Raw genomic sequence first — 13325 nt, 5'->3', positions numbered from 1 at the left:
CTTAGCGTTTTTGAAGCTTGGGGGAGCTTTAGAGAGACCCTGACTTCTAATTGAAGCTGGGGTGACATGCTGCATGACGCTTATCTTTATCGCACTCCGATTTAGGCATATTAGAAGGAGCCTCAATTAATCGACATAAGCATTATATGCATCTGAACATGAGAAAGGGCTCAGGCCATCTAATTCCACGTCAACGCGTGAATCTTCACCCAACCAGGGAAAAAAAGAGCTTTCTCGTCACATTTAAAGAGACAGCTGCAACTCTAGGTCAAAACTGCAAAAGAAATGATCAGTGGGAGGCTTGAACTCCCGGCCTTGGCATTACACAACATTTCAGGTGAAATATTAGTACCACGCTCTAACCAACTGAGCTAACCGACCAGTTGTGATTGTTGAATGTTTTGGTGTGCTTAGTGGTCTTGAAGCGCGCGTGTGGATCCCTGAGTCATGGCTGACCCCGCGATGGCCCCTCAAGGACTCTCACAACCCCTCCTTGTACGAATAGAGGCCCAGAAAAGAGCTTCAGAAGTCCCTGGCTCGCCCAAGCCGCCCTACATGGAGAAGCTCCCCGTGATTCAATATCAGAGGGTGACCGCAATCTTCTTTGATACGGCCCACGCCGTCCTATTTTCAGTTGTCTGATATCATCCCGCTTTGAGAAGCTTTGTCGCGAAGTGCTCTAAACTCAAAGCTGCCCACATGAGCCGGCATTACCCCTCAGAATGCTTTATATCGGACGACGCTGCTAACGTCACGACTGCGCAGAGAAGAGGACTTGGTCGAACGTTCCTTCAGATTACAGGCTAGGTACGACAAGTTCGGCTTCACACGTTCGGTAAACTCGACGTTTGATGTGCACTCCTCTTTGCTCATGGTAACCCTACATCATCAACGCCTTTTTGACCGCTCTGATCTCTAGTGCCTTGCACCAGCTCTCATAGTCCGAGGACGCGTATCTCTTACAACGAGTCAGATAGCTGGTAGCAATCTAGTGCCACTCCGCATTGAGTTGCGTAATTCTTCAGAACAAGGTAGAGCAACAGCTCAACTCTAATCTTTTGGCTTTTGTCTGAGGTGAATGGTCAAACATCAAGTCAACCCAAGATTGGCAGTTCCCAGAATGAGCATCCAACACTTGGGGATCAGAGTGCTTCCCCCCTGGCCCAAACCTTCAACTAGCGAACCAGCCATCCCAGTGAACTCTATCTAGGAGACCCAAATGTTGGCGATGATCAAAAAGTCGGAGTCAGGCTCCAAGAACGAGGTTTAGTCAGCCGACGATTTGCTCCATCACTCGGCAACTAGGCCCCTCACATCCCCGGCCTCCCCATCCGTCCCCCGGAATCCTCTCCTGCAGTTCCATGTCACGCCCCATCTTCCAAATCCACTATTCAATACTGCTAGCACCGGCATCTTGCTGTATTCTTTTTTTTTTTAAGCTCATATTAGACTTGTCGAGACATCTTCACAGTCTCCTACAGTCTCTGGCAAAAATGCCGCGCAGACGAGATCCTTCAAAGCAGGTATCTAGACGAAGCCACCGCGGCTGTCACCGCTGCCGTCTACACAAGATCCGGTGCGACGAGGCGAAACCTCACTGTGGGCCATGTACTTCCCGTGGCTACGCCGACTGCGTCTACGCCCAGGTCCTGAAATGGGAAACGGACTACGTTGGTCGCGCCTTTGGGAGGGCTGGCGTGTGGTCGAAATCTGGGACGGGCGGCAATAATAAGAAGAAATCCGCGACGCCGCCTTCCACTCTGGACAACTACTGGTGTCTCCCTACCCACGTTCACTCTTTTGGTTTCTTGAACTCCTTCATCACCGACTTTGAGAGGGAAGAGTCTTCGTCGTCCTCCAGTGATGACAGCTCTACGGATGAGCGCAAATCAGCAGCTCTTACACTGAGAAAGAACTTGGGCTGTATCAACCGGCCGGTGAGATACGTCCAACTCGACAGCCAGGCCGAATCACATTTGTTATCGTACTACCTGGATCGAATCTGTCCCATGACAGTCCCATGTGCTTCAGGCGAATCTCCTTTTTCCGCACTCATCTTCCCCTTCGCCGTCTCATCCGCCTCGCCAGCCCTCATGCACGCCCTCCTGGGCCTCGCCGCTTCACACAGAGCAAGATCAGACTGCACATATCAGCCGGTAGCTCTAAGCTACTCAGCCAAAGTCATCCGATCGCTGCGCTTAACCCTCGAAAATAAGTCGTCCATCGACATCGCAGCCAACTCGGAGATCCTCGTCCTGATGATGCTGCTCTGCCAGCTCGAAATCATTGCAGAGTGCGACAAGCGCTGGGTCACGCATCTGCGCGGGGCCCGAGACCTCATCAGGTTCAGACGCCAAGGCATGACTTCGGACGCCGCCAAGATGGCGGCGCGGCAGCAGAGTCCGTGGGAGCGAATCATCAAGTTCACCGAGCGGTATTTTGCCTTTTACGACGTCATGGGACGAACTGCGTGCGGCGAGGAGCCCATTTTCGGTAACGACTTTTGGTCCGCGCAGGAGGACGAGGGGCTTGATCTCTGGATGGGCTGCTCGCCGCAGCTGGTCAGTATCATTGGCGAGATTACGGAGCTCAGCTTCAAGTACCATCGCTTGTCATCTTCGACGGCGGAGGACTGCTGGCAGGATCTTGAGCGCCAGCGGATCAGGTTGACTTGTCTGCTCCAGCAGTCGCATCTGAAGAGCGACAGCGCAGACGAAATCATTAGGAATACTGTCGAGTTGAAGCGGTTGACGGTAGAGCTCTACCTTCACTCTGCTCTCAACGACTCAACTCCCGCGACGCTTGTGATTCGGCAGAACGTGAAGAAGATTTTGCGTCTCGTCGCGGTGTTGCTCGAGGCGGATGTCAAAGCTGGGCTCACATGGCCGCTCTTCATGGCAGCCTGCCAACTCGATCCCACAGAGGAGCTTGAATGGGCCGAGGGAGATGTCGAGGACAGAACCTCACCCCGCTACGCACGTCCATTTGTACTTTATGTTCTCGACAAGTTGGCAGATTCGCTCTGCAACGTCACTCGGACCCGTTCCGTGATTGAAAAGGTCTGGAAACAACGCGAGGCGGCATCGTTCTTGTCGTCGGATCGGCAGCTATCCCCCAGCCCCAAGGCTTTTAACGACTGGGCTCGATTCGTGGCACCATTCTGCCATAATATTAGTCTGGCTTGAGCTGTGTAGCTCGGGCGGTATTGCCTTCGAACCTGCAAAGCAGTCCTCACGGTCTTTCATGCGGAGGTACACCCCAGTTTCTGTGATGTATTATGCTTACGAGTAACGGCGACATGCGAGCGTTTTGGATTTGGCGCAATGCGTTCATTAGTAGTAGTATTTGTACCTGGTTTGGTTTTGCTATTGGGAATCATGGCTTATCAGTGCCAGAAAGTTACAGGGAATCATTCAGACGGATGATGGATATCAGAAAATTACCTGGCTAAGACCAGGTTGCTGGGCCAAATGTGCCATTTGACGGCACAGCCTTCAAGGGAACGCCTTGGCCGTCGATGGTCGAACGCTGAACATTATTACCCCACCAGCTTAGCTGGAGACCGGGGAAAACGAGAGCAAAGAAGATGACGATGGCGGATATGGCTAGGCCAGAGTCGAGAGCGGCAGATAGGACGTAGTTGTACTGTCGTTACCGAGTCAGTATGAGAACTAGTCACCTAAATTCGGGATGCAAGTCGTTGCATTTGAACTCACCTTTGCCCACCATTGAGGGAATTTGCCCTTGAGCCACTTATTAAAGATGAAGGAAACGACAAAAGCCGAGGTGTAGTTGATCCCTGTGGCGGGAGGAACGTTGCCCGTTCCTGCAAAGAAGAGAGGCCAGTGAAGGTATCTCAGGAACTTATTTTCTGGGAATCTCTTCTTGAGGAAGAACGTCACCACGGGTAACAGTGCCCCAATCCAGAAGAGATGCAACAGACCAGAATATATCTTGCCAACGCTGTATAGCCGTGCTGGGCCGATGGCACCCCAAACGATGCTCGAAGAGAAGTTAACCCGTCCTTGCGGGCAGGTGTAGCCATTGGGCTGACTTTCGTGGCAAATGTCCTTGACATGGTTCAGCATCCACAAGAGAACGGCATTTTGCGTGAGAGAGCCCGTGATACAAGCCGCCAATTGGGCTACAAACAGCGTTCTCCGGGGAATCTTCATGTAAAGGCCGAGCTTCATGTCCGAGGAGAAGATCATGGCCTGGCTTAGACCCGTGTAGGCGTAGAACTTGAAAATAAGCATGACGATAGGCTTTCCCGGTATGGCGTATCCCGAGATGATTTCGCCCAGGACCGTGAGTACGTTGCTGTTGAGGTTTGCGACGGCGTAGACGCTGCCGGTCGGGATCAGGTAGATCAGAGCCAATCCAAAGGCCACGAAAACGCCCCAGACAGGCATTTGGGTTTTGTAGACCTCTTGCACGATGATTGTCAACACCAGCACGGCGGCCGTCATGATGCCGTACCACCACCATGGTGTGTCTGGGTATCTCTCGATCAGGCGGGTGTGGATATCCTTCTTCCTGCTCGGTTTAAATGCGCCGATGATGTCTTTGTAGTAATTAATGAAGATGTACGTCGGCACGCAGGTCATTGTCGCAAATGATATGCCATAGCTGAGCGCGAAGGTGACGGGCATGAAGAGGGGGCTGTATTTCTCGTACTCCTCCACAATAAAATTGCCATCTTTGCCTACTACGCGGGTAGCATTGTAGATCTTGCCAGTATTGTCGTAGGTATCTGCGCCTGAGAAGGGGAGGAATGCGGTATACCACGTATTGGTGTAGTATAGAATCGGTGTTACGAGAGCAAAGAGGATGACCCATCCAGCAAAGACATTAGCTTGCGCCCAGAACGGAACGACCAAAGGCGATCCGTTATAGGCGATCTGAGACCAGTCAAAGGTAATGGGTAGATAGGCTAGGCCCGTCGACATGCCGAATAGATTGTTGACTACAACGTTGTCTGTGCCTTGTCAGTGAAACTGAATAAACATCATACAGGTATCCGACTTACTCGGAGCAGCCCAGCAGACAAATGCGAAGGTGCTCAGACCAGTAAACAGATACCCCGGAAGCCAGTACCAGAAGAACCCCCCGACAAAGACATAAAGAAAGAACCGATATCTTGTGATCCTCCAACCGTCTGCTAAAGGATTCGCCCGGCCATGAAGTGTCTGAAACAGCGCAGCGTTGGCCAGTGTCGATGGCCAGATCATGTGAGGAGGCTCTACGATGAAGCGATACGCCAGTCCAGCCATACCAAGACCGAACAGCTGCATCGAGAGGCCTAGCAGGAATTGGTACGCGACCGGTGTGTCGAGCCCGTAGAACGCCGACGCCTTCTGCGCTTGAATGATGTCAGTAGCCCACGAAGGTCCGAAAGATAGGTTGGACATGATGGTGATGACCGCGTGCTCCTTAATGTTGAAGTAGTGGTCCGGATTGATCACCAGGTCCCAGCGGCCGAAGGCGCGCACCTTTTTAACTGGCAGGATACGGGCCACGGCGCACCCGACGGGGTAGGCGATGAGTTGTGCCACCAGAGACGAGATGGTAACGCCTGGGTACCTCATAGAGAAGAACTGGTTGATGCCGGAGCCGACCATGGTGAAGAGGACGCCGAGAACCCACATGCGGAGCGTGTTGACGGGCATGGACGGGTCATCCGTGTTAGGCACGTTAGCGCGGACTTCGGGGTACGGCGAGTTGTCGGACTCGATGTCAAAGTGCTCCTCAATCTCGTCAATGGCGTAGGCCATCGCCTTGTCTAGGTTTTCGGCATCGCGAGCCTCCTCGTCGGGATGCAACTGCGGCCCTGGAGAGGCCACGGCCGTCTTTTCGCCGTGCTGGTCTGTTGTGCCAGACATGGTGGCCGAACCTTGGGCCGGAGAATGTTGATATAAACGAGTGGATCGTTGAACTGGTCTGATCGATGCTACTGATGTGGAACGAAAACTTTCTACATGTCGTTATATACTATTTGCCGTCGAGCCGAGTATAAACCTCATCCGGAACGAACTACTCGGTATCGACCTTCCTTGGAACTGGTGGACCCATTCGTTGCACTCAGTCCATCTTGACCCGATCTTCAGACCCCGCAGTCAAGATAGGCTTTACGCTGGTGTTTCCCCATGGTACACTACCTACAGCGGAGCAGGGGAGACAATACTGTGGAAGGTCCAAGCTATCTGGCCTGTGCTGCCGCGACGGGATCAGTGGCTCGTTTCTAGCCATTGTTTTCGTTGAGAGATGGTAAAATGCACGAGTAATGCGGAGTCGTAAAAGCTTGTTGACATTTCCAGGGTTCCGATGTTACATCTCCGAGGTTGATGAGGCGGGGGAGGGTGTCGAAGATGGAAATGGTGAGGCGGAAGGGAAGGTCCAAGCCGGCGGAGACCCCTGAGATCACTTGTTTGGACGTGCGCTCTAGCGGCCTGGCGCCCCAATAATGGCCTAGTTGGTAACTGTGCAGGACGAGGGGAAAAACAATGAGCCAATTAGATGCCCATGTTTTGACCAAGTCGATCCTCTGTCATAGAGTTCATGTAGTCTCGGCGTGTTTGTACCGACTTGAGGACTACATATCTCACCGAGATACGGAAACTCTCTCAGACATATTTCATCTTTGAAGTAGTGATAGTTTGTATTCGAAGTCTGCTCCCTTGCACAAAGATAATGGTAATCATTCGTCAGCCATGACCGTCAATACCCCGCCTCTTTCAAAGACCTCGAGCATTGTCATTCTGGGCGCGTAAGTCTAACATAACCATACCAGATATGGGCATTACTGATCAGACCTTATCAGGGGTACCTTTGGCATCAGCACCGCATATCATCTTGCCAAGCGTGGCTACAACAATATCAGGTGTCTCGATCGTCATCCCATACCAAGTCTCGATTCTGCAGGGTATGACCTGAACAAGATCATCAGAACGGAATATGATGAGCCGCTGTACACTGAACTAGCGCTTGAGGCACTCAATGCTTGGAGAGGTTTAGAATGGGAAGGAATCTTTCATGAGACGGTTGGTCGACGTTTCCCACAATCATTATCGCATATTTCAGCCCCTGATAACCTCATAGGGACACATCGTGACAACTCTAGGGGACCCACTAGCAGAGAAACACCTCAAAGAGTCGTATGAGAATCTCAAGAAGGCTGGACAGGCTGATAGTCTCGAGCTGGTGGCGGGCAAAGAGCAAATTGCCACACACGTTCCGCAGCTCCGTGATGCAGACGGTATCGAAAACTGGAAGGGCCTTTGGAACAGCCAAGGTGGCTGGGCCCATGCCAAGAAGTCTTTAGAGAAATGGGGTAAAGCAGCACAGGATATGGGTGTTGAATTCATATCAGGACCTAATGGCACGATGACTGGGCTGAGCCTCGATACTTCGGGCAAGCTTGACGGGATCAAGGTTGCGTCCGGCGATGTTGTGCGTGGGGACAGGTATATCCTCTGTACAGGGGCTGCATCACCTGAAGTTCTACCTGAGTTGTCACAGGAGATGTGGACAAAGTGCTGGTCTTTGGCTCATATCGAGCTGAATGATGAGGAGGTTGCCCAGTGGAAGGGGATTCCCGTCGTGGACAACTTTGAGCTGGGCTTCACATTCGAACCAGACACAGAAACCAGTAGGTTTATATGACAATGAGAGACAAGGATCTGTTTACTGACATTGCTTGGAGAGTGGATGAAGATCTGTGACGGATCCCCAGGTTACCAGTACCGAATCGGCACGTACACCGATCCCTCGGGTAAGGTAGAGCACTACTCAGTCCCTCGATACGCGAGTGCACACCCCAAAGACGGAATCCCCGATGAAGCAGCTACAGCAATCAGGAAGTTTATTGATACAGTCATGCCACAGTTCTCTGGTCGACCGCTGCTGGGTGCGCGAGTCTGCTGGTGCACCGACTCTCCGGACTCTCACTGGCTCATCGACAATCATCCGAAACATCCATCACTACTTCTGGCGACTGGAGACTCTGGTCATGCTTTCAAGATGTTTCCCATCATCGGCGACTACATTGCAGATGCCTTGGAGGGCAAAGAAAGGGGACTAAAAGAGGAATGGAAGTATGGCAATAGAAAGTCGAAGCCTGTCGCTACTAGGCCTGGCACGGAGGTGAAAGACCTTAGAGATATTATGCACCTGGAGGCTGCATGGTGAGCAAGGAAACCTTCTACCTCGAAGTTGGGAGACTTGGTGCTTGAAGACAGCGTGCAGTCTGTATTGCTAATCTAAAAATCGAACGTGTCCAAAGTACGCTCAACAAACAATAGAACAGCGTGAAAACATCATCCCCTGAGACTGCGATGATCCGGCCATGGCACCTCATACTCGACCCGTGTCTCTGTTGTGACTCTGATACCGCTCATGCTCGCCACTCTCTGTGGAGGGTCTTCTTTTGAGTCATGTTCTCCCACCGGCTGTACCTGGTCGACAAGGGTTGAGGCACGATGATCTGGGTCCCTTGGGTTCGACTCGATGATGTTCTCGCGGCGATTTCTGCTTTGTTTGCGAAAAGCATTTCCGGACCAAAGCTTCGCAACATCCTCTCTTGACCCATTTTTCGGCATGCCATTCGAGGATAGCGACAAATCATCACGCGAATGCAGCTCGTATGCCTCTGACTGAACGTTGCGCCTCTTCTTGTTGGCTTCAATTGTGGTAGAGTAGGGATTTGAGCGTTGGTACTTTTGATAATCTGGCGTTGTCTTCTTCGTCTTGGAGCCGCGTGCGGCGACGTGGGAAGTCACAAACATTGGCAGATAGCGCACGAAGAAAGGCTTGAGTGCCGGGACGGAGGCACACACAATTCCAGCGTTGACTTCGATGGATGCCCAGTTCAACTGCCTGTCAATGTCAAAAGTGTAATCCTTACTTTTGAAGAGCGGCGGTAGGAGGATTGTACGTCTGATGGCACATAGACAGACACTGCAGAGACGTCAGCATGCGATTGTGCACCTTCGCGTGAGAAGTCGCTTACAAGCCCCCTGTGGCAAATAGCAGAATCAGCGACAGCTTTTGTCGGGCTGCCATCTGCAGGGGGATGATGATCTTCAGAGGAAGAATAAGGCACACGACATCCATGATGATGTTGGTAGCACTGAGCACCAAGTAGACGGTGTTTTTGTCGATACATATCGCTCCCTCTCTAGCCGAGAGATCCCATGAAGCCTGGATTGGCCTGCAGCTGAGAACGATGAGAAAGAGGTATGCCAGTGCGTACGAAGAGGCGAAGCCAATGAGGGTCATTGTAATAATTCTGAACCATCTTTCGGGTGATAGACGCAAGTACAAAACGAGGAGTGACAACTTCGCAGTAGTTACACTTAATGAGTAGACGGCTATCGCAATGATGCTGTGCTAGATCGTTTTGTCAATCGGGTGCGTCCGTGGAAAGAACAAATGCTGAAGTTCATCTGACAACCTCAAGAGCGGGTTGTAACTTACAAGCAGGAATGAAGGTGAATAGTCAGCTCGCTCGACTTGCCAAAGATGGGTGCCCACGCCGAGCTCGCACACTTCTGGAATTAGAGGCGCCCTCCATAGGAAGTGGTCGGAATAGTCTCACATTTGACGGATAGTCCATAGAAGATTATGGCCAGAACTAGCGAGATGCCGATGAGATCTGGATAAGGGGTCATTAGAATAGAATTCACAAATATATGTTGGGAGAATACTCACAGTCATCGGGACCAAGGCCTCTTCTCACCAGGGATAGCCTTGTGAAGGCTCGCAGACCGACAAATATGATGGATAGCGAAGTCAGCGTTCCACCCAATATCAACGCCCCGGCTGTAATAGTGCCCGCATCGAATCGTCCTTGACCATCTGGCGGCTCGGCCATGTACCTGGGCTCGGAAGAGGCCATCGACACACCCAATGACGACCAAGCCTTCAAGGCCGATCACAAAGAGGTTACTGGTGGAAAAGGGAGGTCAAGAATAGTAGAGAAGCACAAGCCACGGCAGGACCAAAACTCAGTATCCGGGAATTTGGGCTGTTTTATTCCTGTGGAATGGTATGCTGGGGTCTTGGCCATCCCTTGGAAACTTGTGTCACTCCACCGGGCGGCGTGATGCAGGCCACGGGGGAGGCTCCGTGCTGACATCAAATTGACAAGCAAACCTGAATGCTCTCGCAGAGTGTGCACTCCCAGCAGAAGTCCTTCTTTTTTTTCACAGGGCATCTTTCGCGAGCTTTGAGTGGACAACCTGCCAAGCGGAATTCATGTAGTCTCGAGCGTACCCGCCCAACCGGCTGTTTGTGATGCATTGGGGAAGAAAATAAGCAATATGTTGTCTGAGATTCGAGCTTTAACATAGGTATACCCCTTCTGAAAACTTGACAGGAGAAGTGACATTTGACAGGTGTGTGCTTTGCCATTGCTCAAGACCCTCTTTTCGGGTTTAAGGACTTGGAATCGAGGACCGTGACACCACAATTTCCGTCCGGGTGCAATTCACATTCTGACTTGGTTTCTCACCTTCTCTGAGTGGTCCGCAGTTCACTTCGCAACACCTGGGGATTTCCTCGCCCCCTTACTGCCCTAATACTGTCCGGGGGCAGTCATTCTCCCCCTTATGACAGTGAGCTCGTCTCCCTTGTTCAGCATCCACCGTTCTACGGACGACGACCAAAGAGACTAGGGGGTGTCAGGGTTGGATATTCGAAAAAGAAATAATGCTCACTATTTGGAGGTTCTGCCAGTGGTCGGCTCAAGTTATATGGGGCTCAAGGCTCTACAGCCAACCCTGTAAGAGTCTGGAAATGCACTGATCGACTGGTATTGTGCGGATGCCTATAGCAGAAGACCTCTTCCTAAAATAGATTGAGAAAGATAGAGCCATGGGTCCTTATGTTTCTATTAGGATCATGAGGCGTCATTGAGTCAGATCGTATGCGATCTTTTGAAGCTCAGTATGTGGTTCAGAGGATACTACCATTGATGCTCATGTGGTTGACTCCCTCGTACTGATTTCCTAGTTATCTCAAGTAACTCAGACAACGTGGTCTTGGTATTGAGATCCAGCAAACATCTCCCCACTACGATTTCTAAATCCTAGATCTACTATTGCTCATCAAAAAAGATTATGATTTGAGAGACAATTCTGTATTCACTGCCAAAAGTCCTAGCCATCAGCCTTCGGAGTACACGTATGACAAGCGCAACTTAGCATTGCCTCCATTCTCGGATGTAGGCCAATAGCGCATCTAACACCTTGTGATCGGTTGCTATATTTTCCTAATCTCGCATGAAGCCCCGTAACATGTCTGTGCCGCTGCTAGGAGTTGAAGTTTACTTCCCTAACTTACTTCAAGTCGTTGGTTGGGGGTTCCGACTTATCAGGTGAACCACGAAACGTTAGCAGCTGGTTTCCTTGACTCACAAGGTGGGAGACAAGAATCATATCCGCTCTAAGGGGTTGTCAGGATTCCCTACACGGCACACTCAAGTGGGTGCTGCCATTCTCGTGTGTTTTCCCCGGCCAAATGTTCAAAGACCAACAAGATAATCTGAGTGTCTTTCATTCCGGAGGCTTTTGGCATGTCCACCAACCCCCCCCCCCCCCCCCGGGCGCGGGGGGTATCTTGATTTGACATTTTGTTGCCTCTCGTCATCGTAATGTGAACATGAACCCACGTGCTGATGCCTTTGTGTGAACTTAGACGCCGCGATCAATCATGGAGTTCTAACTGCTGTAAAGGTGAAGAAACTTCAATTCCTCATGGAAATTGTGCCGTTTTGGTGGGAGATGATGGGTGCTTGGACAGTGGGTTCAATGTATTGATGCTACCCCTGGCCTGTTGGCTTGAAGTGTATCCTTCCAAATCTCCATCTATACTCCCTGTAATAGTCGATTTGTATGTCATTTGCGTTACGGATTGACTTGTCGTGCTGGTGGGCGATTGAGGAGGCGCGCTCGGTGTCTGACGTTTTTGTCCGGCCGATTCGTTGGCTGCTCCTGAGAGAGGTCTTTGCGATCCTTGGCTGCCATACCTGGAGGTTCCCGAGCATGCTAACAAGGGCCGCATAATCGGCACACATGCGCAAATGACTGCAGACGTTGGCTCGGCCATACTTAGGAGAACGAGCGGCACGGCTTGGTAGAACCCATCGATCCCGCTGGTAGCAAGAGGCAGGCTGACTATTCTCAGCACGGAGATCGCGCTGGTGCTGCAATTTGTTCAGGAAGACGACCTTTGAAGAGGCAGGTTATATTACTTACAAGATTCCCACCCCAAAACTGGAGATTAGACCAGCTTTTTGCATTGCTGCAAGGCGCATCTGTCCCACAAGTGCCAGCGGCAGTATGAAAATGACGATATCCGTCGAGAGATGTACGGCGGCGTTGACGTAGCCAAATATCAGGTATGCCTTTTCCCCAGGCGAAGGGACATACCCCGGCTTCAGAAAATCTCGCATAACGATTCCGCCGAAGATGAGCAATCCTATGAGTGCTAGGAACATGATGCCCAGGAAGATGTCGCAGAACAATATTATGTGAGGCAGAGCGAATGCTCGGCGGAACTGCAGTAAAAACGTTGCTTTAATGAAACCGAAAGATAATTGGTACATAAGGACTGTTGTAACCAAGTACTAAGACCGACGTCAGCCAAAGTCTCGCAGGCTTGGTGCCGACTGTAGATCATGTGTCCTGTTGACTTACACGAGGATTTTGCTGTATCTGATCAAATGTTGATCTCCAAAGGTGCAGCCCAAGACTACCATACACTACATCTGATGAAGAAATTCAGGATCAGTCTATTTGCTGACTGAAATATAGTGAAAATCCAGCAGAGTTTGACTTACTGCATAGTACCATGGCTCCTTGGACAATCACGAGCATCTTGTATGATAGTGTTAGTTGTCATTTGGGGGACTTCATAGCGGGGCAACCTTGAACTCACCGAAGACCACATGAACACAGAGTCGTCGAGTTGCCATCCTCTCAAGAGGTAACCCCTGATATAAACCCGAATGGCCATAAAAACGGCAATCAATACGATGAACATTGATGTAATACCGATGACTAAAGGCTGCCTCGTATCACTTGGCAAGAATGCTCCTGGCCCAACCACCCCTGACGGTATAAGTCAACATACCCACTTCCTGGCACCCCCCTGTTTCTGGCACCCACAAAAACGCGAAAATCCACCACAACCCAATGCCCACCCCCAACCTCCTTTTATCACAACATTTTCAATTCGCGTCCAAATGGGCTCATCTTTTGCACATGTCTTCTTCTATATATAATGCCTCAATATACCGAAGATCAGCTTCGTCAGGCTCTCGAGGA

General features: G+C 51.0%; 5 protein-coding genes across 5 annotated transcripts; 2 read left to right on the top strand and 3 right to left on the bottom strand.

The window, feature by feature from the left end:
* Positions 1–1493: 1493 nt before the first annotated feature.
* On the top strand, positions 1494–3185 carry CTAM01_12257 (uncharacterized protein; the record flags this gene model as incomplete). Its single annotated transcript, XM_060528264.1, has 1 exon — positions 1494–3185. The coding sequence occupies one exon, from the start codon at positions 1494–1496 to the stop codon at positions 3183–3185; it is 1692 nt and encodes a 563-aa protein (XP_060377033.1).
* Positions 3186–3447: 262 nt separating this feature from the next.
* Positions 3448–5882, bottom strand: CTAM01_12256 (OPT family small oligopeptide transporter; the record flags this gene model as incomplete). The annotated part of the gene is made up of 3 exons (XM_060528263.1): positions 3448–3645; positions 3717–4978; positions 5030–5882. 3 exons carry the CDS (start codon positions 5880–5882, stop codon positions 3448–3450), a joined length of 2313 nt encoding a protein of 770 aa, XP_060377032.1.
* Positions 5883–6710: 828 nt separating this feature from the next.
* On the top strand, positions 6711–8300 carry CTAM01_12255 (FAD dependent oxidoreductase; the record flags this gene model as incomplete). The annotated part of the gene is made up of 5 exons (XM_060528262.1): positions 6711–6766; positions 6821–7040; positions 7099–7648; positions 7703–8183; positions 8282–8300. The coding sequence occupies 5 exons, from the start codon at positions 6711–6713 to the stop codon at positions 8298–8300; spliced, it is 1326 nt and encodes a 441-aa protein (XP_060377031.1).
* Positions 8301–8315: 15 nt separating this feature from the next.
* On the bottom strand, positions 8316–9895 carry CTAM01_12254 (uncharacterized protein; the record flags this gene model as incomplete). The annotated part of the gene is made up of 5 exons (XM_060528261.1): positions 8316–8955; positions 9008–9387; positions 9475–9545; positions 9596–9652; positions 9709–9895. The coding sequence occupies 5 exons, from the start codon at positions 9893–9895 to the stop codon at positions 8316–8318; spliced, it is 1335 nt and encodes a 444-aa protein (XP_060377030.1).
* A 1856-nt stretch (positions 9896–11751) lies between these two features.
* Positions 11752–13041, bottom strand: CTAM01_12253 (uncharacterized protein; the record flags this gene model as incomplete). The annotated part of the gene is made up of 5 exons (XM_060528260.1): positions 11752–12202; positions 12255–12625; positions 12696–12766; positions 12839–12875; positions 12937–13041. 5 exons carry the CDS (start codon positions 13039–13041, stop codon positions 11752–11754), a joined length of 1035 nt encoding a protein of 344 aa, XP_060377029.1.
* Between the last annotated feature and the right edge of the window lie 284 nt (positions 13042–13325).

Source organism: Colletotrichum tamarilloi (genome assembly GCF_030869305.1).
Source record: "Colletotrichum tamarilloi strain Tom-12 chromosome Unknown Scaffold_74.1, whole genome shotgun sequence".
Classification (NCBI taxonomy): domain Eukaryota; kingdom Fungi; phylum Ascomycota; class Sordariomycetes; order Glomerellales; family Glomerellaceae; genus Colletotrichum; species Colletotrichum tamarilloi.
This window is presented reverse-complemented; position numbering and strand designations above follow the sequence as displayed.